The sequence below is a fragment of the Mytilus californianus genome, unplaced genomic scaffold (assembly GCF_021869535.1).
Source record: "Mytilus californianus isolate M0D057914Y unplaced genomic scaffold, xbMytCali1.0.p SCAF_9, whole genome shotgun sequence".
Taxonomy (NCBI): Eukaryota; Metazoa; Mollusca; class Bivalvia; order Mytilida; family Mytilidae; genus Mytilus; species Mytilus californianus.
The window spans coordinates 28,775,147-28,802,691 of NW_026262745.1; the positions used below are offsets into that span (position 1 = coordinate 28,775,147).

The 27,545-nt window shown below is 32.8% G+C and overlaps 3 protein-coding genes across 6 annotated transcripts in view; all 3 read right to left on the reverse strand.

Moving 5' to 3' along the window:
• Positions 1-3,076, reverse strand: part of LOC127714093 (proton-coupled amino acid transporter 4-like) — a 30,639-nt gene extending 27,563 nt beyond the window's left edge. For both annotated transcript variants that reach the window (XM_052220050.1, XM_052220051.1), the window contains exon 1: positions 2,916-3,076. The gene's annotated coding sequence lies outside the window, so the exon portion shown is untranslated. The remainder of the gene's footprint in view (positions 1-2,915) is intronic.
• The window catches only part of LOC127714088 (heat shock 70 kDa protein 12B-like), a 181,878-nt gene that overhangs the window by 19,903 nt on the left and 134,430 nt on the right, over positions 1-27,545 (reverse strand). The gene's annotated exons all lie outside the window — the stretch shown is intronic.
• LOC127714096 (glycine receptor subunit alpha-3-like) lies at positions 11,429-26,123 on the reverse strand. Its single transcript, XM_052220055.1, has 9 exons — positions 25,991-26,123; positions 22,305-22,349; positions 20,755-20,819; positions 18,700-18,767; positions 16,230-16,456; positions 15,317-15,399; positions 14,036-14,167; positions 12,917-13,302; positions 11,429-11,612 (listed from the first exon to the last, which is right to left on the reverse strand). Exons 2-9 carry the CDS (start codon positions 22,310-22,312, stop codon positions 11,463-11,465), a joined length of 1,119 nt encoding a protein of 372 aa, XP_052076015.1. The 5' UTR covers positions 22,313-22,349; positions 25,991-26,123; the 3' UTR covers positions 11,429-11,462.

The window sequence follows — 27,545 nt, forward strand, 5'->3', positions numbered from 1 at the left end:
ATAATCATAAATGTTGAATTACCACACCTCTGTATTCTAACTTTATTAGTTTATTCACAGAAAATAAATGGTTTCCTGTATTAATCATATAATCATGTATTCGTCCTAGGTTTCAAATACAACTTGTATAATATTAGATTACCTTAGCTGTATCTGGCAAAACCTTTCAGATTTTTTTTGGCCCTCAATGCTCTTCAACTTTGTAATTTATTTGACCTTATAACTTAATTGATTTGAGCATCACTGATGAGACTTTAGTAGCTATATATAGATGAAACATGTCTGGTGTACAAAAATATAAGCCTGGTATATTTTACAATACATTTTTGTGTGTTTTGCCTTAACATTGACATTATTTTCTACCAAATTTGTGACCATTCCCTTCATTTATCAAATGTGTGACTTTTTTTCCTGATATGAGTCATTTTCAAAAAATGTGGAATTTTCAGTACACCTATGCTGAATTTTTTATTTTTAAAGGAAAATGCAGTGGTAAGTGTTTAAATGAAAGTTTGTAGGATTTATGAGTCAGAACATCAATAATAAACACAATTTAGATCTATTTTGATAAGATTAAAATATATTTAAGTCAGATTTTAGCGTAATTTTTGTGCGTACAGTGTCAGGGTAATACATTTTAAATGATTTTTTTCTTATTTTTTGATTGCCTTGATATCTGCAAAAGGAACCATTTTAGAATGTTAATAGCAACTCTAATGAAAAATCACAGCTTCTTTATTATTCTATGTAACATTTTTTTTACAAACTAAATTCAATCGGCGTACATCAAATGCATGTCTATCCTGTTACCGCTACTAAATTAACTGTTAAATTGTTTCTCCCTTAGAATATGGAACTATTCAGTGATGATTTCAAAAGCACAAAGCATCCTAAAAATTTAACACAGCACGTTTCTTGCATAACAGTGTAGAGAAAAGAAAGTTCCAAACGTTCAGTGAAAAAAATTAGTGGGTACCCTTTTGTCATATCTATGCTGTTACCATGGTTACCAACATATTTATTAATTACACCAATATCATACTTGTAAAAAGTGCAACTCTGTGTTGGAAACCAAAATCACAGCAGAAAAACATTATCACTTCATCAAAGGGAGTAATTTCACAACAGCATTCATGGCATTCATAAATGAAGAAATTTGTCTATCCAGTTACTATGGTTGCAGTAACAGGATAGACAACATTTGACAGAAATGTCTTTAAAAAGTTTATAACTACATATAGTTTTACACATAATGAAATGTTTGGTTGTTTGAGCTCATTTAAAGGTCACAACGTCTTCATCTTCGAAATTTAGCATATACAGATGCAATACTGCTATCAGTAAAAGGATAGACAAAAGCACAGGCACTTGTTTCTATCCATGGGAAGGTCGACTATCCATATATAATAGAAGAACACAGGCAACAAGTGCCTGTGACAAAAAGGTAACAAGATAGAACTTAATATGGTGATATATCATTAACGTACGTTCCTGTTACCAAAAAAAAAAAAGACAAAAGTAAGCCAACATGCCAGGGAATTACTTGATGTTGGGTTTGTTAGAAAGAGAAAAAAAATGCTGAACATTATGAATTGCTATCTTAGACTTGTATTGCTGGTGGTTATTTTTATAACCTTTGAAAACCAATTTTTAGATGTATTTTTCAGTACAACATGCATGACATGGAAAATTGACAAATAATCTATCAATTTACACAGAATGAAAATATATAGATTTTTTTACTCTTGAAAACCATCTTATTTGCTATGAAAAACAAACTTAAAATTTCTTCGAAACCTTTTCTAAATATCCCGAAATTTCTTCTGAACATGGTAACAGTATATTGCACCACCTATCAAAAAATGTTTCAATATATTCTTGTATGACGTTATCAAGATTGCATCTTTTTATATGTTGTTCCATAAGTACTGTTTGTCTTGATTTGCTTATGAAGAGAGTTGTTTGAATTACCGGTAGTAGCTTTGATTCAATTTTGCAATTTCAAAATTCTACCTTTTTTAAAATGACCCATATACATGTACAAAGAACCTTGTCCTAGATTTGGACTCTTATGGAATGTAAAATATCTTAAGTCATGCATTCTTGGCTTGAACAGAAGTTAGGAATCATCAATAATCAGATGGATAACTGGATACCGAAAAATATCCCATACTTACAAAATGTATCATGAGCATATGTATGCATGTTCTTGTAGATTCCTCCGTTAATCGGAGCACCCCTCGAGAGCTGTGAGGGTACAGTGGAATATGTGTACACTCCCTATCGGGGACTTACATATTTACAACAACATTTACAAGGACAATCCCCACCCAAACACAAAGGGAGTGCTAGGACACTGGAAAGTCTGTTATTATGGTGACAGAAACTGAAGTACTCGGAGAGAACCACCGGGCCACTCGGCGGGAACAGACAAACCAAAGAGATGTCAGCAGATTGATCTCCAGGTCAAAGGCGGGGACAACTTTGACCAACCGAGGCCCCCAAAGTACCCATTCTAGTTTAAGCTCTGGTCTGGGTACCAGAGAAGTGTGTTGGAGGGTGAAAATCACCCTTCTGATGTACTGAAATTTCTAGCGCCCCGAGTCAGAATCAAACCCAGGACCTTAACCACTAGACCATGAACTCACACATATACATATCTGTCATTTTATATTTATCATGCAGTTTATCACAATGCAAGTGAAAAAATGAAGAAAAACATGTTTATTGATTATAAACAACAGCAAAACGAATCTGTTTGCGTCGATTGTCAAAGGTATGTCTTCCTAAGGGTAAATGTGGCATGTGGCAAAGTCTTGTAGTAAATACTCTTGAAGTTTGAACGTTGAAAATAATTTGTGATCAGCAGATCAGCTGATTAGTCATTCAGCTGTTCAGTGCAATTAAAAATTTACCTCGATTTGAAGAAGCTCAACCAAATGACTTTTAGTCAATCAACTCATAACCACATAATTAAGACAAAGCTGCGTCTGGGAAACTCTCTTATTCCAAAGAAGGAGCAGGATTGGAAAAAGCAAAGTTCTCTGAATTCTGTATCTGGTAACCCAAGAATCCAGTGACAAGTGACACTTAAACATAAATAAGAAACAACAACGGACATGACAACTCCGGCTTTTGAATCAACACAATAAATGGTTAATTAATTTACCCCCTTTTGATCATGAAGCTCCCGTTAACGTTTCTACGTATCTATACCACACTGGATTTAAATTTTCGTTTTAAGCTTTATTGATGAAGAAAATCCAGACATGAGCTTCGGACGCGCAAAACCTATAGTTTTATTTCCATTTTCAATAAAAAGTTCATGAATTTCCTGACCATCTAAAGGAAGCACAGGTTGTTCCATTGCACAAGAATAATAGTCAGTTAGAGGCAGGAAACTACAGACCTGTAAGCATACTACCGGTAGTGTCAACATTCTTTGAAAGGGCCATGCATATACCAGCAGCTAATAGACTATTTTAGTAAACGGATATTTCATCCTTCTTTGTCAGCTTTTAGACATGGCTTTGGCTCACGGTACTGAATACAGCACTGCTAAGAGTAATTGAGGACTAGAAAGAGGCAGTCGATCAAAATTTATATGTTGCAGCTGTGCTTATGGACCGTGCTTTCCAAGGCCTTCGATTGCTTACCCCATAACTTACTTCTATTAAAGTTGTATTCATATTGTCTGTCAAATGATGCACTAAATCTTATAGATAACTATCTGTCAAACAGAAAATAATATGTAAAAGTTGGTGCATACTCTAGTACCTGGCAAAATATTTACAAAGGTGTACCGCAGGGCTCAATCTTGGGTCCTGTGCTTTTCAATATTTTTCTTAACGACATTTTCAATTTTGTATTAAAAGAAAATGAATTGTTTAACTATGCAGATGACAACACATTGTCACACTCAGGATCTAAATGGATTAGTTAAATCTTTGGAAAAGGGAAGTGCAGTTTTAATTGATTGATTTGCTAATAACAAAATGAAAGCCAATCCAGATAAATTTCAGGCTATTGCCATTGGAAATAAATCAAAAAGTGGGAATATTAAATTCAATTTGGATACGTATGAAATTTTATGTGACACTGAGGTAAAGCTCCTGGGAGTGACGATAGATTATCAACTTAAGTCTAAAACACATATTTCTGAAATTTATAAAAAAGCATCAAGGCAGTTAAATGTACTAAAAAGTATTGGGAAACATCTATCGAAATTGGGAAGGTTAACTATTTATCACTCATAAATTATGATGTCTAATTTCGTCTATTGTCCAGTGGTTTGGCATTTTTGTGGGGAGGGTAACACTAAAAAAATGGGGAAAAAAATACAAGAACGTGCCTTGAGGTTCATCTATGAGGATGTTAGTAGTTACTATGAAACTCTTTTGTTAAAGTATGGTTTACCTTCTTTAAAAATAAGACGTCTACGAATGGTGGCCATAGAAACTTTTAAAATATTACACAAATAGTCACCAGTGTATCTCCATGATATTATTAATTTCAAAAATGTACCTTACTCTTTTAGAAAGCAACAAACTGTTGAAGTACCACAGGTGAGAACAACACATTTTGGTCTTCATTCATTATGGTATGCTGGTGCTACACTCTGGAATGAGCTGACTAACGCGATCCGTGCGCAGACGAACCTGAACCAGTTTAAAAGTATGACCAATAACTGGAATGGCAACTAATGCAGATGTGGCTTCTGCAGATCTTCATAATTTGATTTTCATGTTGAGTTTTCCATGCAGCTTGTAGAACTAGTTTTGATTTATTTATTTCGTCTGCTTTGCATGTGCTTATAATCTAGTTTAGTGCTTTGCTAGTTTGTGCTATGCTTTTTATATGAACATTAATGATTTTGCTTATGGAATATAGCTGTCTTATTTTGTATGACTAATGTGTATGTTTTATATGTCTGAATATTGTATGTGTTGTTATTGTTATTAATGTCGGCAAAAAGCTCTACAGAGTTAAGCCATTTCAATTGATATTTTTTAGTGTGTCTTTCTATGTTGTGATGTACACTATTGTTTCAGGTAGGGTGAAGATTGGCGCTTATTAAAACGTTTAAACCAGCTGCATTTGTTTGCACCTGTCGTAAGTCAGGAACCTGATGTTCAGTAGTTGTCGTTTGTTGATGTGGTTCATAAGTGTTTCTCGTTTCTCGTTTTTTATATTGATTAGACCGTTGGTTTTCCTGTTTGAATGGTTTTACACTTAGGCTAGTCATTTTTGGGGCCCTTTATAGCTTGCTGTATGGTGTGAGCCAAGGCTCCGTGTTGAAGGCCGTACTTTGACCTATAATGGTTTAATTTTACAAATTGTGACTTGGATGGAGAGTTGTCTCCTTGGCACTCATACCACATCTTCTTATATCTATTATGTTTGTAATGTTTCATCTTAACCCGACTTAAAATAAATTGTCTATTCTATTCTATTTCTATTTTCGAACACTGCTGATTGTTAATTCCCGATGATGTTTATTAGCTTAGTAGTCAGTGCTTCGGGAATGACATGATATAACATAATTTTCTAAACGGTTTTACGTAATTTCACATCACTGGCCACGATTTCAAATTTTCGTTTTGAGTTTTCCTGATGAAGGTGAATCCAGAACACCGCTTAAACGCACGAAATTTAGAAACTGTTATTTTCATTTAAGGTATATTGGGGGTCTAAATTAAAATCAATTTATATTGTTTTTTATAATATGCCAAAATGTTGTTCATATCATGCTTTTTCAAAAATATGATAACACGTATGGGTCACGGGTATTTTTTTTTTCAAACTACAGGTTGTGCAAAATTGTCAGATTTTGTATAGATTATGCATGGAAAACCCAATTTTGTGTGATAAAAAGAAAACTAAACGATAATATTTTAAGATAGAATATGAGAAGATAGCTCATATAATGCGCTATCATAAAATAAATAGGAAAATTGGGTCCACGAGACTCGTTTTCTTGCTACAGGGCAAAATAGGCAATTTCATAACACATTCCTTTATAAAAGTAAACTATATCTGAGTTATCTCTCCTTATATGTCAAAGTTGAAAAAATTGAATCAAACAAATAATATTCTGTATTTGTAAGAAACAGTCGAAAAAATATAATAAAACACACAATTATCTTCATTTATTTGAACAGTTTTATAAATGAATTACATTCTTCTTTTGAAATTTGACCATTTCATTAAGGATCTGGACCAATTGTGTTCTGCTATTTTACAATCCAAGATGGCGGAAGACACCCGATCAACCTTAACATTGACATAGACCTAGACCTGGGACTATCATACTAACGGTTAGTATAATAATAGTCCCAGCATAGACATAGGACACTTTATATTGATTAATATCAAGGAATTGTATATTTAAATATACAATTCCTTGTTAATATGAATCAGATAAACCTGAGCTTTTTACGAATAATGCAGTGAGGCTAGTACTATCATTAAACTTCACGTTCAATTCTGTACATATACATGTTCATATTAAAATCGTTTGAAGGTCAAGGAACAGTAAATGGGCTATGTCGCGGATTTTTATAACATATTGCATAATAAAACTATGGCTCGTCGAACTATATCTGAAAATCGAAAAAAATAATGCGTTTTTCGTCGATTTTATGTGCTTTCTATACAAATGTTCACCTATTTTTAATGAATTCAATCAGTGATATTTCAGTGAACAAAAGCGAGAAATGCATTATTTTTTCGATTTTCAGTTGTAGTTCAACGAACCAAAGTTGTATACAAAATTTTACCAAAATCTGTGACATAGCCCATGTACTGTTCCTTGACCTTGACTTGAGCTTGACCGTTTTTTCTTACTTTTCTGTTTCGCTTACTGGTTAAGATAATTTCATGGAATAGCACGTCAAGGTCATCTCTAACATCAATAATTTCAAACCATTTCTATCGATTTTAGAAAAATAAACCCATTTTCACGAAGACGTTGAAAGAACTTTAGTCACACAAAGCCGATGTCAGGTTTCAGTATAGATATTAGGGGATGTGGTGTGATTGTCAATGAGACAACAGTTACTATCCACCAGTGACAAAAGGACGAGAATGCATGGCAAGCAACTACATTACCGGAAGACTTGCAACAAGGACCAAACTTTAAACGGTATAAATAACCTATAAAAGACAGCGACATGAAAAAATGTCAAAATATTCAAAAGAGAAAACAAACGGCCTAGCTAGGCTGATTTTAGCTAAAACAATAAAAGAAAAAGAACTAAAAACGACAACAACACACCTCTTAAAGTATTCAGTGTTGGTTTTAAACTTAATTAACTCTTTATTCTAACTAAATATTACTCGTCATTCAAATTGATATTTTGTCAGGTCCTTAATGTGGCGTTTTAACGTCAACAGAGTATAATATTATACTTCATGTTTAAATGGCAGATTTTGATTGGTTAATACGAGGGAGTCTATTACCCTTCAGGGAGACGCTTAAAATGTTTTCTCGGGGTAATGATCTGCTCGGTCACTCGCTCAGCTATGTGTTATTTATATACTGTCTTACCTGTAGGTGATATATATTTGAACTCAATTACAAACACTGAACACATATAGTCTCTGGTAATTGTAACTATCATGTACAAAGCCTTGAAAACAATGTCCCATTAAATGAAGAGTCTTTTATAAAAGCTTAATAAGAGGAAGGATAAATATTAAATATGATCATTTGGTAGGTAATCATTCAACTGCGGAAATTGTTTTGTATTTGATTAACTATAACGTTTTTAAGTCGGACATCAAACCTACTTTTCCTGTATACATTGATAGAAATACAACACGGACCTTTGACTGGGTAACATGGATAATACGGAAACATAAGCTTAAATATCCGTTATAACAAATTTTAGTATTTGAAATTTCGTAATATAATATCATTAAACTAATTTAGAAAGTTGACATACAAAAGACATACCATAAAACCTAACTAATCATATTCGATGGGGGTTTCTAAATCATTCTTCCTCATGTACTCATGCATATCTTTAAAGCTGAATACGTACAGAGAGTATAAAAAAAATCAACAGAGTAAGCGAAACAGGCTTATTGTCAACATCGTAAATCGAAAATGGGCTTTTATAAAAATTTAAAAAGTGATGCCTGATGGTCGTTTTCTTTTACCGCGTTTCGGTTTTACCAATAGGCTAACATGTCATGTTATTGCCAATATAATAATCCCCATAACATAAGAATAAACATATAATTATGTGAGTTATACGTCAATGAGACACAAACCCAACGAGAAAAATAAGCAAGACATCTATTGGGGAACATACATGCCTTAATAATGTGCCAAGCTTTACATCGTTACGAGTCTATAAAAGTTGCAATAAATGTAACGGAAACAATACAAGATTTGCCATCAGCATCCAATTCTCCAAATAACAAAAAATCATTAAGTTGAATGGAAAGGACTTACGAACATTACCTACCGAACACGGTTTCCAACAATGGACAGGCACCTGAAAACCATTTCAAAATGAGTAAGAATAATTCTGGTTGTTTAATGAAAATATAGAAATATAATGAAATGTTGAAACATGAATAAAAAGTTCGGATTCCACTTGTCTTTACTTGCTAACAAATAACGGATACATAACATAGGCTACAGAAAAGAGCGAGGTTATATTCGATGAAAGTATTATTATGTTTATTACACCATAATTCTGGTGCAATCCAAACGCCATGTCAACAGCTTACCATTCGGGTAAACGAGGATTGGTCTGTTCATTTGAGTGACATATAAACAGTGCGTATAAATGAGTTTTTTAAAGTTTACTTATTAATAAAACACACATTTGAGAACGTAACCTTTTTTGGCATGAATACAGAATATTGAACTTTTTGAGAATTAACTTAAATTAATTGTAGTGTGAAATTAGGGATACTCAACAATAACAAAAATAACTCCTAGAGGTCAACATACTTTTCTAAGCAGATGTCATCATACTTTTCTAAGCAGATGTCATCATACTGTAGTAAGTAGAGGACCACAAATTGTATTAAGCAAAGGATGAGTAATGACATGGGACAGACAATTGAAGTAGTAAGAGTTGGTTTTTAATCGAATCAACTCCTAAGACCTTATTCAAATTAATATTACGTGATGTTCCTGAAATCTTTATTTTTTCAGGTCCTTAATTTGGCTTTCGAACACACATAGAGTCTTTCTTACCTGTAAGTGTTCCATATGTTTAACTCATTGACAACCACTGAACACGTAAGTCTAGTAATTGTGACTATCATGGAAAACGCTTTGAACAACACGTTCTATCACATTTAATTATGAGTCCTTATTTATACACACAGCAAAAGAAGTAAATATTAAATGATATCAGTTGAGTGGGTGATCTTTCAACCGCGGAAATTGTTATAAATGTATATATTTTGTGTGAATAAAACGGTTTTTTTAAGTCGGGAAAAAGAACTTATAATTTTCATAAATATATATATCGATAGAAATACGGAACTTAGACTGGATAATACGGAAACCTAAACCTCAACATCCGTGACCATCCGTTATACATATTTTAGTACTAATTAAGTAAGTTGACATACAAAAGACATAACACAAAAACCCAACTTATTGCTATAAAAAATAAGAAGATGTGGTATAATTGCCAATGAGACAACACTCCACCAGAGACCAAATGACATAGAAATTAACATCTATAAGTCATCGTACGGCCTACAACAATGAGCAAAATCCATACCGCATAGTCAGCTATAAAAGGCACCGAAGTGACAAATGTAAAACAATTAAAATGAGAAAACTAACGTCTTGTTTATGTAAAAAAGGATGAACGAAAAACACATATGGTATACAGCAACAAATGACAACCACTGAATTACAGGCTCCTGACTTGAGACAGGCATATGCAGAATGTGGCGGGGTTAAACATGTTTGCGGGCGCTCAGTCGCACCCTAACCTGGGACAGTGTTGTAACAACACAATAAATGAACAAACTATAAAAATCAGTTGAAAAGGACTTATCAGATCGATATAAAACAGAAGCACATGTAACAAAAACACAGACCGGACGTGGCAGGGTCTTATTACATCCCCACGACAAAAATGACAATAAGTACATTTCTGAGAGTACTCGCAGTTACTGACAGCTAGTTCAAAGCTAATAACAACTGATAAAAAATCATGCATCTAAGACTAAAATATCAATCAGTACACATCCAACATCCAATGGATTTAGTATAAAGACGTCATTAACAGTCAGAGAAAAACATGACCTTGACGTTACATGCAATGCCAAATTACAGGTATCGACAGATTGTAGAATCGTGAATGTGCATATGTATATAACAATAATATTTAGTTTGGTTTAAACTTACTGATAACAAAATCAATATGTATACCAATAAAACAATATTCACAGATCTAATTACAGTAGTGAATGGTAACCTTTTTAGAATATTTTTTTTAAGGATCGATAAGTTTGTCCGGATCGTACCTAAATTTCCGGGGTCCGTAAACAACATCACCGTAAAAATTAGGATGTGCTATCCCGTTTGAAATAAATTTTCTTCAGGTACAGCCAAACTTCCAAACCAAATCTTTGTATCTATGGAAGAATTTGGTAAAGGTTTTATGTAATTTGTGGTAACGAAATCACTGACTTAATAATTTACCAGTAATACATAGATTTCGTTCATTTGAAATCCAAAACGTCACTACAGACACAGGCATAGCGAACGAGTTGTGATATGGGTTATACGTCAATGAGACAACAACCTAACGACAAAAATAACCAGTAGACATGTATTGGGGAGCATACATGCTTCAACAATATGCCATCATTAGTTCGTTCATATTCTATGTAAGAAGTAAATAAATTTAACGGAAACGATCAGAGATCTGTCAAAAGCACCCAATGCTCCAAAATATGCCGTACTAATTGATAAAACTAACAATGGTAAATTTTAAAGCTGAGTAGTACACTTGCAATTAGAATGAAAATAGATTTCCAAGAAAGTAAGATAACCCTTAGATACTTATGTTAATTATCGGAATGATGACATAGATAAAAATTGAATATAAACATACAAAAATAATTTCCATGCGAATAAACTTTATTTATCTTACTTATAACCAGTTTAATTGTTTTCAAATAACCACCTAGCCTGGTATCCTGGCCTAATCTCTGCTTCCCTCGGTCTACAGAAGGCGAAGTAAGAAACAAGTCTGGACCCATATCTAAATATCGCCCAACCACCCTCAGATTGATGTCGGTAGACAGCATTTGTTTAGAAATGTTACGTTGATTTCATAACTGAAATATGAGGACCCAATAATTAGAATATTTTGGTCAACCAAGATTGTAACGACGTTAAAAGTGTGCTTCCTCTGGGAACTGTAGTAAAAAAGGGAAATTGAATTTAAAAAAAAACTGTATTGTTTGCTCGCTTATGTCATATAATATAACCAGTAAACACAATTGAATATAAAAAATACACAAGGGAACAAAACTCTGGATATTTTATCGACTGTCCTTGCTGTTACCGTTTCCAGTTGATCATATGAACGTTCACTTTGTTTTTCGCTCTGGAGTTCATGCTACAAAAAAAAAAAAAAAACATCAACACTACAACAACTTTGACACACGAAATATTGATTTATTTTCTATTTACGACATAAAATTCGAAGAGAAGATATTAAAAATATCATTGTATCAATTCTTGCAATAACATAGCTATATATAAAAAAAAGAGATATGGTATGAATGCCAATGAGACAACAATTCAGCCCAAGCGACGTGGATGTAAGCAGCTAGGTAAAGGTCCCAAAACGCTCTATAACAAAGAGCATGCGCATGACCCATACCTTGTTTTTAAGGGAAATATGTTAAACTTCTCGATGTCTTTAATAGGGTTTCAATAACGTAACTTCCTCGAAAAAAGTTAAATGAACAAGCCACTAATATTTACATGTAATATAGATTCTTTCCTTTGTAGCTTGCTGTTCAGTGTGAGCCAAGGCTCCGTGTTGAAGGCCGTACTTTGACCTATAATGGTTTACTTTTACAAATTGTGACTTGGATGGAGAGTTGTCTCATTGGCACTCATACCACGTCTTCTTATATCTATCTAGTTGTTTATCCAATTATAAACGGTTCATCTTTATTTAATTTTCGTTGTATTTTTATCAACCATCCCTTTTTATTATATGTATCCAGATCATACGTGATTACATTCACAAATATCGTTATTAATTATCGTAATGCAATACTTAAATAAATTACTGAAGTTTGGCTAGTCGCATTTGCTTTAAAAGTCAATGATAACAATATAGTTTTGAGTAAGTTTTGAATTTTACAATATTTTGGCCTCAAACATCACCGAAGAGACATTTAGGTTGAGAACAAAACTTTAAGACAAAAGAAATGGTTTCAGCTTCCCAATTTTGAACTTTCATTTTCTATGTTGCAATATTCCAGCCGAGCCTGCATATAATTATTTCCTGGATAGAGGGTTGCTGTTCACAAAGGAAGTTGTTAAAACAAGAGTTCTATGTGGTAAAGTTGAAATCATCCCTTCGAAAATTGTGTCATCACGAGATGGTTGACCGTTATGGACAATATGTTTCACAGATTACGACGGATATGTTACAAATGTGGTAATCACAATCCCGTCTTTTTTCCTCGAATGTGACCTACCGAATTAGACTTATCACTAGATTTATACTTATATGAGTAACACAAAGGGTGTTACATGTGGAGCAGGATCTGATTACTCTTCCGGAACAACTGAGATCACCCCGGTTTTTTGTTGGTTTGAATGTCCATTTGGTATCTTTCGCATCTCTTTTACTGTCGAACTGCACATCTGGTGCAGTAAAATTATACCGTTATTGTTATATACCTTCATCTCTTTATGCTGGTTACATATTTCGATATCGCTAGACGATATATCCGACTTTCTCCTTTGATGAACTCTAACTGAGACACAAACGTATGCATACTCCACAACGGCACAGAATACAAGGATCAAACACACAGAATTCCAAATATCAATAGCCCGTATGTAGGACACACGCTGAGCCATGGAAACACTCATGTTACCGTTTGTAGAAATAGTAAGGACTGTCAGTATACCGAGGGAAATTCTTGCTGGGATTGCATCTACGTTCAACCAAAATGATACCCAGGAAAGCATGATGATAAGAACAGATGGCGCATATATCTGAATCAGATAAAACTCATATCGCCTTATAAACGGTAAAGTTACACCAATACTACTGTAGTTACCTGTAAAACAATACAGTAATTTTGTCCTCCAATAATGATTTTCAGTACAAGGTATTTTCCTGTAGTAACTTGACTATCAATGCCCTTAAATAATAAGATCGTACAACCACGAAGCTTGCTATTGACATGTAGCTTATATGAAACGAATACATCAGTATTACTTCATCTTCATTAAAGGTGATAGCTTGTATTGTTTTCCTAATTTAGATAAACATAGTTTTTTTTATCTCTGTTTTGCAGTTTACCTGCTATTTGTTTAACTTGGTATGTTCTTTATATGAAGGAAAACAAAATGGAAATATTTATTTTTCCATTTTTTGCTTCGTGCATATCAGACGAATCAAGCCACCGGGAGCCACTGGTAGAGCAAGTTCTGCTTACCGTTCTGGAGAACATGAGATTCCCCCTCAAGTTTTTGGTGGGGTTCATGTTGCTCGTGTTTTGTGAACGTGTTTGTCTTTCTGTCGTCTTTTGTCTATTACCCCGGCATTGACAGTTTTTTTCTCGACTTATGAGTTTTTAATATCCCCTTGGTATCTTTTGGTATGGATTTATGCAATTTGAACATCGGTAAAATAATGTTCCCTTTAATATTAACTTTGAGCATTAATCACTGACATTTGTTACTGCCCTTATTTGTTTGATGATTGTTTATAATTTACATATTATTCTGTATGTGGATGTCATTTTGTTGTGCACCAGTATTAAACCAACGTAAATAGTAATGCAATACCTGTTGAATATATCTGATCGCATGTATAAGACTGTGGCTCTCCTAATTCGAATTGACTATGCTTTACACCCTCACGATAAACTACAGCTGGTTGTGACCATCGAAAAGAGATGATTGAGTTTGTAAAGCCATCTGTAAAAAAAACCAGTTGTAAATGTTTTTAGGAAAAAGCGAAATTTGAAGCGCCAGAATCTACACATGAGTTTCATGTAAAAATAAATAAATAAATTCATATGAAGGTTATTTACTGAAAAAAATGTCTTGTATATGCAGCGGTTAAACGAAAAATATTCACCAGACTCTTGCAAAAATATCCAATCAACATCATGTTAAAAAATGACGAAAACTTAAGAGATGTAATAAGAGAAAAGTACGGACGAAAGTTTCTGTTTTGGAAAACACTATTGAATCCCTTAATGTGATAATATGATGTGTCTTCTAATCTATTTTACTTTAAATGCTTTTTTTATAGTTCGGCTGTAAAATCGTTTGATGAATTGAAATACAATTAAACATTATGAGCACAAACAGCTTCAAACGTATAAAGAATTGAGAATTGAAACGATACATGTGTCAAAGAGACAACAACCTGACCAAAGAGTAAAAAACAGCACGAGGCCACCAATGGGTCTTCAGCCGGCCCTAAATATATAAAGTCTTAATGCTTTTATCAAAAAAAGATTACTTATATTTTTTTTGTACTAAACGAATCAATTTAAGTTGGTTAAGTGGTATGAATCTTCCCTGTGTATTTGTTTTGAAAAAAAAAGTAAAGAAACAGGACGAAATTCAGAAACAAGATACTGTTAACCTCAATACAATTTCCGTGTTCGAATTTATTTTTGATATACTCATAAACACGTGCTGAAATAATGTTGTCATCTCACAATATACATTCGAAATATTTATACCGTTAATCAAAATCAAAGTGCAAATTCCAAATGTACATGGTTAGTGGGAAACTAAATGCTTCAGATGGTATTGAATTCAATTCGTGTTTTTACACTATATGCTAGCTGGCTCAATGAAAGAAATATGTCCGTTTGACCTTCGAAAACAACGAAAGACGGTATGTAATAAGACTTCAAGAATTTATACGGTAAATGAAAATGAAAAAAAGTACCATTTAGAATAAATGAAAATATTTTACCCGAGTTTGAGTCTTAGTTTAGTCGTATAGAACTGAGCAGTGCTTAAATGAAACTCTTACGGAGGAAGACTTTTTAAGCACTTGTATCAGCCCAAATGAAGAAATGAAAAAACCCCGAATATACTACTTACAACTTTCTAACTCAACAGGACAATGTTGTTCATCAAATGGAAATTTTGTCAAGTCCATATAACACGTGAATTTCCCGGTCACCCTAAAATAAGAAAAAATCCCTGATAGCTTTGAAACCTTATTACAATACTGGAAACACATAATTATAAATGAAACAAAGCGTACGTTTATAGAAATATTCTATAGTTAATAGATTTCTGTACTTTGTAATGGAGTCTTCACTTTATTTCGTTGTTTTCTTTTGCATTTATCGTAATTATCTTTTGCCCTTCGATCTATATATAGACTCTATATCCGTCAGTTATTTTAGCGGTATTTCTGCTTGCAATAGAGTTAAACATTTTCGACTGATTTTCGATTGACGGTATTTTTTTTTTTCTTCAAATGGTTTCATCAAGATTAAAATATAAATCATCCGGACTTCTATTAAGTATACTGTAGATATATACAGACATTTTTAACTTGTCACTATACAGTAAAATGCTAAGGTAGTCTTCCAAGGTTCAGAAGTCTAGGCACAAAACAGACAAAAATGGGGGTGAACACAAACCAAATCGCAGGAACTTCTGTTTGAGAGAGATCAGGTGCTTGGAGAGAGTTTGTATCTTTATATATAGATATTAGGAACTAAGATATGATTGTCAATGCATGTATTTTCCGTAATATGATCTCAGCGGAAACTGACTACTAAAACGTTTTGTAAATTACGTAATTTAAATGAACATACAAATCCTTGATTTAACATTTTTTTATTGATATGTCAAAGTTACTACTCTTAAAATCTTACTAACTTTTTTCCAGTATTTTTCTTCAAACATCACGGACGGATAATTGTTATTCACAATGCACATATCAACACCTATTCGTTAAGTTGTTTCTTATATATGTCTTTAAAAATGATAAATTACTGACCTTAAACTATATACGACTTTCCCATTTGGATAAATGATCATCAATGTATTTGGACGTGTAAGCTCATGGAAATATGTATACGTATCACTTTTAAAAGCCAGATCTGGTAGCCAAATTTCTTTTGTGATTTCGTTATCCACTTCAATTTTCGACAAATTATCTTTGGTTTCAAATTGAAGTCGACGATCAACCCATTCTTGTCTCAGAAACATACTGATTGAAAACGTCTAAAACGTATAACAACAATGTACTGTATGAAGACCTCAGTAATGCATTATAAATCCAAATTATCGAAGAAATATTATAATTTATCGCACTAAGTTACTTGGAGTATTTTTAAAATTAAAATAACGGCATACGTTTTCTCATCATTCAGGATACTTCAGTTGTTACATGTGCTAGTTAAACATTTTTCAACGGCTACAATTTAGAACAGGAATATTCTATCTGCTACTGATAGATTAGATCCTTATTACTTCTGTTTAGATACTTGGCTGTTTTCTGATTTTGCAATTTGGTAGAAAAGAAATTAATAAGATCTTAATTCAGAAAATGTCAACATTACTTTTACAAAGAAATGCCAACTGTTAAGAATGACTTATCGAATGTACATAACGCAGAATTTTGAATTGGTGATTTCTTAGAGTTAGACAAGAGTCATTTACCAATTCTCTATCGTATGATGGATACTCAATGAATATGACTCATCATTGTAGTTAAACGCCGGAGGTCGGTAAGAATTTCTGACCATCCCGGAGCACACAAGTTCACCCCTGGTCCTGTTACTTGTTGATTTTGGTTTTCTAAGTAGTGTTTTGTGGACTGTTGTTTGTCTTGGTTATTAGTTTGTCATGGACTTGTATGCGTTTATCCGACTTATAGTTTTGATCGCACCCTTAGCATCTTCCCCTTTTTATGGGTAGTAGAGGGTGATAGTGTGTTCTGGTCTTCGCATCTGTCCGTCTAGTAATCTGTCTGTAGCAAATGTTTATTATTACGTGAACTGTTAACTCTTATTTCCAATCAGTAAATTGAATATCCGTTTCACAGATGATAGCGGATATGTTCCTAATGTCGTAACTACACTCCCGTTCCCTTTTCACGAATGTGACCTACATAATTAGACTTATTACCGGGTTTGTACTAACATGAGCAACACGACGTGTGCCAAATGTGGAGCAGGACCTGCTTACCCTTCCGGAGCACCTGAGATCACCCCCAGTTTTTGGTGGGGTTCGTGTTGCTTAGTCTTTAGTTTTCTATGTTGTGTTTTGTGTACTATTGTTTGTCTGTTTGTCTTTTTCTTTTTAAGCCATGGCGTTGTCAGGTTATTTTCGATTTATGAGTTTGAATGTCCCTCTGGTAATTTCGCCCCTCTTTTCCAAGTAATGGTTTTCGAGAAAGATATCAAGGTTCACTTAACACGAAAATGTGATAATGCGAGAGGCGTATGGTGTCCTATATTGACACATATTCTTTTTTAAGTGTAATTTTACAATGCCGATTTTTTCGCTGAAAATTGATAACATATAAAACTAGGACACATGCTTGGTTGGTGTTTCACGTTTGATCGTTCAATGTTACATTTGCGGACATTAACTTCTGTGATTGCATATAATACAGGCGCCAAAAAGGAAACAATTGATTTACGGCAATATACCATGTAGATAAACTAGTAAAATTTATACAAACGATTTGTACGGGTGAATATATTTTTATTCTCCTCCTTCTTTATCTTAACTTGGGACCAACAGGCAATGAATCGAGTAGTTAATGTCATTTTAAACAAAATATTGTTATATTAATTTTCGTTATCGATATTACACATTTATGTTTATAAAAAATTTAAAAGGAAAAACAATATAAAAATGCCACTCATTCTTTTAGTAAAGGTTCAATTTTTTCTGCACACACTTATTCCGTGATTCGCCAACTTATTTGAAATTTTCTTTTATAAAGGATTGCTTAAATTTACAACCCTCTCCTGTGCTGATCCATTTATTCTAAATCGGAACTTCTATCTTGATCAAAACGCGTTTGTCAACGACTGCAGTTTTGAAGTAGAATATTTTTCTGTCATATACCTTCTATTATAGATTGATAACATCATTATTGCATCTGCTCTTCTACTTAACTGTTTTCTGATTTTCAATTTTGATGTATATAGATATTTGTCGACCGATAAAATTGCCCTTTTGGTCGTTCAATTTTTGCTCTTTTTTGCATATGTTTTTAAAGAAAAAATAATTGCACTTTTGATATATTCTTAATATTAACGCAAATGTATGACAAGAAAATTACTATAGTCATGTTTGCTTTTGATCTTTTGAGGAAAACATGGATTATTTCAGCATTTATTACCAAAGTGATGCGTTTTTCACTGGCTTCCTATGATTAGAACCAATGTATGTTCTCTTTTTTTTTTTAGAAAAAGATGTAATGTTTAAAACGTATTGCTTAACGTCATTACCATTTCAGATGCATCGATCTCAAATACACTCAACACATACATCTGTACTTTAACTTTAACTGGAATTACTGAAAAATTATCATGAATGCATCATAAAATGATTTCTGAATATTTGCTTTAAGCAAAAAAGTTTATTCACGAATTTTCAAGCTAAAAAAAAATGACAATTGTACATAAAATGACATTAATCGAGGCATTAAAAGACAAAAGTCAACTTAAATGTATCGACATAAGAATCTCTAAAAAATGAAACAATGATCGAAATCCTATATTTATATCATCAAGGAGATTTAATAAGGCTGTCAAAGGCCCAAATGAAACTTTTTTAAGATATTAAAGTAACAAAATGGCAAGATGTGGAGGGTAACACAATTTACAATTCAGTTTGATTTAAGTCAAACATCTAATTGATATGACGACAAAATGCATTTTTACTCTGTTAATGTTCAGTGAAACAATATTTAAAGTTCTAAAAAAAGTGTTTCTTTGCAGTCCTGCACTTATTACATTAACGGTACCAGTTTTACTGCACCAGATGTGCAATTCGAAAATTAATGTCTCTTCGAATAAAAATGTCCGAGGAATAAATATTGGAAATTCCGAAATTTAGTAAGAAAATTGAAAACTGATAAGTTCATAAAAGGACCTACAGTAAAGCAAAATCTAGACGAGGAATCAGAGCTATGCTTGAGGGAGATACATTTTTTCATTTAGAAAGATTTCAAATTTTATAATTATGGTATAAAACAGATATCTTGTGCTTGATTTTCATATGATGAAGACATAATCTGTCAATCAGTTTACTTGAGGTCTGGAGCTGGCATGTCAGTAACTGGCTTCTTTTAAACTGAGTTTTACTGTTCGTATTGTTGTGTGCTTGTTTGTTCTATATTGGCTAGAGGTATAAGGGGAGGGTTGAGATCTCACTAAACATGTCTAACCCCGCCGCATTTTTGAGCCAGTCCCAAGTCAGGAATCTCTAGCCTTTGTTAGTCTTGTATGTTTTTCGATTTTGGTTCATTTATTTGTTTCGGAGATTAGTGTGATGTCCATTTTCGCTGAACTAGTATACATTTTTGATAAGGTGCCAGCTGAAGCCCGCCTCTGGATGTGGGATTTTTTCGCTGTTGAAGACCTATTGGTGGCCTTGGGCTATTTTCTGCTCTTTGGTCGGGTTATTGTCTCTTTGACACATTCCCCGTTTCCATTCTCAATTTTATCTACGGTATTCTTGTAATTTTAAATGCAATTGTAGATATTTAGATAGAAACTTTATAACAGCAAATTTAAGTAATATTTGTATTTTCACAAAAGGTTAACAACATATGTTTCCCGAAAAAACGAAAAAAGTTTTAAATATTATATTAAGATGTTATTGATTCCTACCATATGTCAACTGAGATAAAAATAAAAGAAGTACTGCCTAAAATCGAACTCTAGTCTTCTTGTTGTGGGTCTTATCATCGTGTATGAGTTTTATAAAATTTGAATGAGGCAAACTTAAGTTAGAGTGCGGAAACGAAAATGGGACTGACAGAAAAACGGAAGGACGAACGGACGGAAAGACGAACGGACGGACGGACGGTTGAGGGTAACACTTAATGCCCCCCTTCGCCTAATGGCTGGGGCATAAAAACCACTGCATTTCTCCCTTCTAATTCATCAACAGTGTGTACAATGTGATAAAAATGTAAAAAAATTCTCTCAACGTAGGAAATTTAAAGTTTTTAATATCAAGTTACTACTACAGCATATAATAGACTGTCAACCTAAAATAACATTTTTCATCTAGTGCACTGTGATTTGGTCTAAAAGGGAAAAACTTTACCAATCTCCACAAGCTCTAAGGAGTTAAGCCACACAATGGAAATTTCAGTTCCGGAAAAGCGTTAGGATTTGGAAAGTCCTCTCTTTTGTAATTTAAAGACACATTCAAATGTATACCAACACCAAACATTATTTCAAAATGACAAACAAAATATATTGTTTTTAAAAGATACATTGTAATTTTCTATTCCATATTTGATTCTACTTTTTGATATTAATATTACTTACTGTCGTTATAATGAGGTGGAAATCTTTTATCATATGTAGATAACATTTCTTCTAGTATGGATTCTCTAAACAAAAAGGAAAACTGATCTAGTAGGACACCAATCCATGTCAAGAAACAGTATTAGAGTGAAATAAATGAAACGAACATATATAAAAAATCATTAATTTATATATGAGAGAGAGAGAGAGAGAGAGAGAGAGAGAGAGAGATAGAGAGAGAGAGAGATAAATAGGCTGAACTCACCATTCTACTGAACGTCCATGAGACCTCTTTTTTATTTGTTGCTAAATTTATCACACGTTTTTAAACTAGGCAAACAATAAGACAACACTATGAATTAGATATACTCTATACCATATTTTTTAGGCAAGTTATGTTTTAGTAAAGTATAAAAGTTATAGACTTGTCCATATGATTTTATTTTGAGGAGCAGAAAGTACAACAGCTTTACAGAGCTCCTTTGTTTACCTTGAAATTTGATTGGTTATTATATCGAAGTCCATCCTTAGTTTTCTATATAACACTGTTGTCTATTCGTCTCTTTTAGTCATAGTGACCTATCTCTTCTTCGACAATTATCCGCTATTCCGGTATCTAAAGGTCTGACACCCGAGAAAACACGTGTTTTGAGTTGAGACACAGACATATTTTATAACTATTGGTCATATCTTAATGAATAAAATATGTTTAAATCGTATCGGTCAACCAATGCATGATAGTGACCATGAAACTCCTGTAGTGTGACTGTTCTCCTCATAACCCTGCTTGCACCCATTGTTATAATTTTTTTACCGAAGACACCATGCTCGTTACTAGGCAGATGCACGTTTCGTCTACAAATTCATCAGTTGTGCTAGATTTGTAAACCCCATACGATTGGACTAAAGTATGTTACTGCTGAAAATGAGAAATTGACAATGGGAACATAAACAGTGACGTTTGAGATACAGATTCTAGTTTGAAGTCGTCTATTTGACACATTTATTTAGTAGAATTTCTAGTTTTGGTAGCATAGATATACATTGTCTCGAAACATAAAATTTATTTGTACAAGGCTTAGAAACAGGTATAATGCGAGGCTTTGTCGAGCATTTCTATCCTGTTTCGAGCCGAGTACAAATAAAATTTATATTTCGAGACAATGTATGGCTATTCTCTTTATAATGCAACTCTTACCATTGTTTAAAATAAAATGCGGAAACGCATTGTCAACGTCATCAACAAGGCGATATACGGTGAGTGACTGAATATCACATATGAATATATGGTCAATTCAATTAGACTGCTCAAATAGCACAGTTGCAGTATAAATCATGTCAAATTCACTTGGATTGATATATATGATGCAAGCACTTTCATTTAAATGTGGGATATTGAGTGACAAGACATAATAGTTAATAAATGAACTTGAAGATGATTTTTCTTTTTGAGAAGATTTTGTGTGTATTCTATTTTATATGAATTCAAAAACAAGTAGAGGTGCACAATTTGATTGAATTTCATGGGAATTATTTAAGAATTTAGACATTATAACTCTAACATTATTTACCTCAACATTCTGTCCTCGTTCTGTTGTACTGTTGCATTATGGTTGCTAAAAATATACAAAAACGTATTGTTATAGTTTATTATTATTTACACCTGACAGCAACGTTTATATTATACTACAATTAACAGTTTATAATCAGCATATGACAGTAAAAAGTATAACAAAAATACCGAACTCCAATGTAAATTCAAAAAGGGGAAGTCCATAAAAACGGGAAAAAATCAACTCTATCAACCAAAGGAACGAATGGAAAACATCAGTCATATTCCTGACTTGGTACAGGCATTTTCCAAAGAAAATGGTTGGTTAAACCTGATTTTTGTAAAGCTAGCTAAACCTTCTACTTACATGACAGTTGTTTATAGTTATATCAATAGAAAATGGTGAGCAACCCAAACAGACATAATAGGTTCATGTGACAAAAATTGAGATCTAGCATTTGAAGATATTAGTTTCTAAATTGTTTTGGCTTTCTGGTATACTATATAATTACTGTTATCGTCTGTAAGACAACAATAGGTCTCACGCATATTTTGGCATTCGTTAATGGCTACCAGATGGATTTCTCTATCAGAAAGTACAACAGCTTTACAGAGCTCCTTTGTTTACCTTGAAATTTGATTGGTTATTATATCGAAGTCCATCCTTAGTTTTCTATATAACACTATTGTCTATTCGTCTCTTTTAGTCATAGTGACCTATCTCTTCTTCGACAATTATCCGCTATTCCGGTATCTAAAGGTCTAACACCCGAGAAAACATGTGTTGTGAGTTGAGACACAGACACATTTTATAATTATTGGTCATATCTTATTGAATAAAATATGTTTAAATCGTATCGGTCAACCAATGCATGATGGTGACCATGAAACTCCTATAGTGTCGTTGTTCTTCCTCATAACCCTGCATGCACCCCGTGTTATAATTGTTTTACCGAAGGCACCAAGCTCGTTACTAGAAAGATGCGCTTTTCGTCTACAAATTCATCAATTGTGCTAGATTTGTAAACCCCATACGATTGGACTAAAATATGTTACTGCTGGAAATGATAAATTGATAATTTTATTTTGGCATTCGTTAAAGGCTACCAGATGGATTCCTTTATAGGACTGAAACAATGATATTTATTCAAATAACAGTGCCGAAGTAACGCCTGAAAGAACGTAATAAAATAAAATGCAATAACGGCAATTACATTAAAGAAACTATTTTCAATTGCTGAATACAATGTAGTTAGAAATTACTTTTGAATAAATTAGTAACTAAAAGCTTACTTATAATTTGTTACTGGTTTAACAATTTGTATAAGAATCCAAAGTACAAAAATGATGTAAACACAACCATAATGTCTCATTTTAAACCAAGATTAATACCAAATGTATTCCCAATCTAAGGGTCGGTTTTATATATGGTAAAACAGAAGTCAATATTGTATTAATCGAATATGAACGATACAAAGGAAACGACGTACTAGTGTATCTCCTATTATATCTTCCATTATCATCGTTTTTTCATTCATCGATTATATTTCAAAAACTGAATTAGCTAACAGCAGAACTTTCCAATGTCATTGTTTAAATCATGTAGGTAAATACATATTTATCCCATCTATATCAATGAAATTGATTAAAACTTAATTCGTCACGAACTTTTGTTAGTTACATTCTAATGGTTCTATTCATCTGAGATAAAATGGGTAAAAATAAGAGATAATCAATGAGAGTAGTGATGAATGTTTCAAATATACCTAAAAAGGTTCCATGAATATGACAAACAACTTATCATTTATTAATATTTTATAATAGTCATAACAAATTTTAAAAACTGGAAAAGAAAAAAAAATATCCATAAAAATAAATATTTTAATATCAAAAGTGAAAAGTATAAAACAATCAACGTTAATTAGTTATAGCAATAAATCATATATATTTTAACAAATTAATGTAGGAAATGTTACATTGAAATTTCTTACTTACCACTCCCCGATTATTCTATGAAAATTTATAATAGAAGTAGGATAACAAAAATATGTATAATGTGTTCTAAAATTCATACTAGGATTTAGCACATCGGGTACACAATTGGCCTCATGAACATCAGACCGTTGGTTTTCCTGTTTGAATTGTTTTACACTAGTCATTTTGGGGCCATTTATAGCTTGCTGTTCGGTGTGAGCCAAGGCTCCGTGTTGAAGGCCGTACTTTGACCTATAACTGTTTACTTTTTATACATTGTGACATGGATGGATAGTTGTCTCATTGGCACTCATACCACATCTTCTTATTTATATTAAAACAATGTATGAAACAAGGTAACTGATAAAGGTAAGTATATGAATATGTATAGTTACCAGGGATAAATATAGACTGGAGAAAATATTTACAAAATGTTATCGCAAATATTGGCTTCTTTGATGGAAGTATGTGTTAATCTGCAATAAGTATTTTAAGAAGTGCTATTTGGGCGTTTAGGTTTTTTCCCAGCAATTTCAATTGTACAGGAAATAAAAAAAAAATCAGGTCTGTCCTTCAAATCTTGTTGTTTAGCTAAGTAAACTTATTGATAAAGGTTATAATTATACTTTTGAACAACACTCATTCGCATATTAAAGGTTTAAAAGAAGACTGAACCGTTTCCTTTTTTGCGTGCATTTACTTGAAATTGCACAAGATCAAGTTTTGTTCATGCACTGTTTATTACACTTCTAAATAAAATCTAGTACGATGGGACACCACCAATGTATGAGTGTGTAGGATGGTTTGACGAGCTTGCTTACAACATATGAGAGCATTATTTGAAACAGAATTACTGCAACACCACTTTTTTCACAGATACGTTTTAAGCATTTAGCCTTCATAGAGATTTATTTTCTCTATATATTCCTTTTAAGAAGTTGCAAGTTTGATATATTCTCATATTGTCATATATGGCGTTTATATGTGTTTTATTGTCTTTTGTATTGGTATTAAAGAGTTAAATGTATTTTATGAACTGATTTTTCATGTATATTCTTCCATAAATCTTATTTAATTCAACTGAATAAAAATTAAAAAAACCAGGTTGAGTTTGAGTTTAAAAAACAACAACTTAATAAAACCAAACATTTGAAAACCAAAGATATATAAGACATAAACAGGTGAAGAGCCATTTCTCTAAAAGGGACATAAAATTAGCAAAATTTATTCTGTAGGAGTTTGAACCTTAGTTTCTTAATAATTTCTGAATCTGAATAAATAAGGCAGTTTTGTTTCTCGTTTGAATTTTAATTATTATGTCGTCCCAGGATCTTTTAAAGCCTACAATATGATAATGAGTTGTGCTAATTGATGAAGGCTGTACGGTGAAAATATAGTGACCGACACTTACAGTCAGGAATATTACGGTTGTTTTCCATTCGTTTTGTTGGTGGATAAAGTGTAACGTTTGATTTTGTCAGTTTGTATTGCCCCCCCCCCCCCCTTTTGAATTTACCTTGAAGATGGGTGTTTTTGTTATACTTTTTTACACTCGAGACCTTTTCTCTAGTGGATAGTTGTCTCATTAGCAATCATGCACGCCCTCCTTATTTTGATATCATCAGTTTTTATCTACAGATATGTTGTAATAATAATGTCCTTTAGGGGATTCGGAGATGCAAACAGTTCTATATACATGTAATATCTCTGTTAGATTTATTTACAACTTACCTTGATATTCACAAGGAATGGGACGTAGTCTCAATGTTGTATGATCCATAAGGATATTCATAGAAAAGTAAAGTAATGATAATTAAATGTTTTCCATTTTATATTATGTTGTTATAATCGAGCAGTTGGTTTTATGGACTTTCCCTTTTTGATTTACCTTGGAGTTCGGTATTTATTCGAAGTTAACTATAATTAATGGTTTTACTTGTGTCAATACTGTCTGCAATTAATTGAATAATTGATTGTTATCTAACGTCCGTTACAATTTTATTTTATCTATCATTATGCAGGATAATAATACAGTGTTAATAAATTGAGTATGTAGGCTTTGCAGAGTAAGTCGTCGGATAAAGGGCAGTAATTTAGGGTGCCAAAAGTCAAAGAAGGCATATAGAAAAGCGACTGAATTTTGACATATGAACCACCTCAAATTATCACGATAAAAACATTGAACCTATCCAGAACTAATCTTTGGATTAAACTTCTCAATGCCGACAGGAATTGTGCTATTTATGCAACCCGTACAGTCAACAAACGACCAAACTGTAAAGATTCATACAACTGTCTGATATATTTTTAGCCTGAATTCGTCTACACAAGACACATGAGTGGTGTTCAAACCAAATACTGCTATGGCAACTTATGCCTGGAATAGAAAAATCTTAGAGTGTTTAAATATTTTCAAAACGTAATTTTCGAAATACTAAGGGGTTTCTACCCCAGGAATAGATAACAGAGATGTATTTGCAAAACCTTTCGGAATTTTGGGTACTCAATGCTCTTCAACTTCGTATTTTATTTGGCAGATTTAAACTTCTTTTTTATTCGAGCATCACTAATGAGTCTTCTGTAGAACAAACGCGCTCCTGGCGTACAAAATCTTAAGCCTGGTATCTATGATGAGTTTATATATAAATAATTCAACATTTTTATCAAAGTGATCTACAGAAAATATACACTGCAATTATAGTTCATGTTCACACTAAAGTGCTGACTACTGGACTGATGATATCCTCGCGAAAAAAAAGTTCGTCAGCAGTTGAAACGACGTCGACACAGTGGTTTAACTCTTCAGATTGCAGATCCTGACAAATCCTATATATATATATGATAAATCATGACTTTTGCGACTTTTTTCTCTGAATAATTAACCATACATTTGATTTAATGTCCCTCCTAAGTAATTTCAACTACAAGATGTACAGTGTACACAGTGTATATGTAATGTTGCACTTGTTTTCATTTTCTTCAATATTTTATTATTTTGTAAATCATACTATGTATTATAGCTTTCCAGTTCAAGTAGATGTATAACTTCACATTTCATATACTTATTGACATCTTATTTCTATGGACACAAAATAAACATTATTAAGATCCTTGAATCATTATTTGATTTTCAAGTACCAATATTTTATAATCCATCGATTTCAGAAAACAATCAAGAACCTGTTTACTTACGTTAAAGTTAGACGACTATTGCGTCATTTAAAAATTTTTCAAATTGATTTCCTTTGAAGAAGTTTAAAATCAAGATAAATAATCATCAGTTGCA

Coding starts and splice junctions, on each gene's coding strand:
- LOC127714096 (XM_052220055.1), bottom strand. Junction 15,400..16,229: donor AAAGTCGTATATAGTTTAAG/GTCAGTAATTTA, acceptor TTCTTATTTTAG/GGTGACCGGGAAATTCACGT. Junction 13,303..14,035: donor CGATCAGATATATTCAACAG/GTATTGCATTAC, acceptor ATTGTTTTACAG/GTAACTACAGTAGTATTGGT.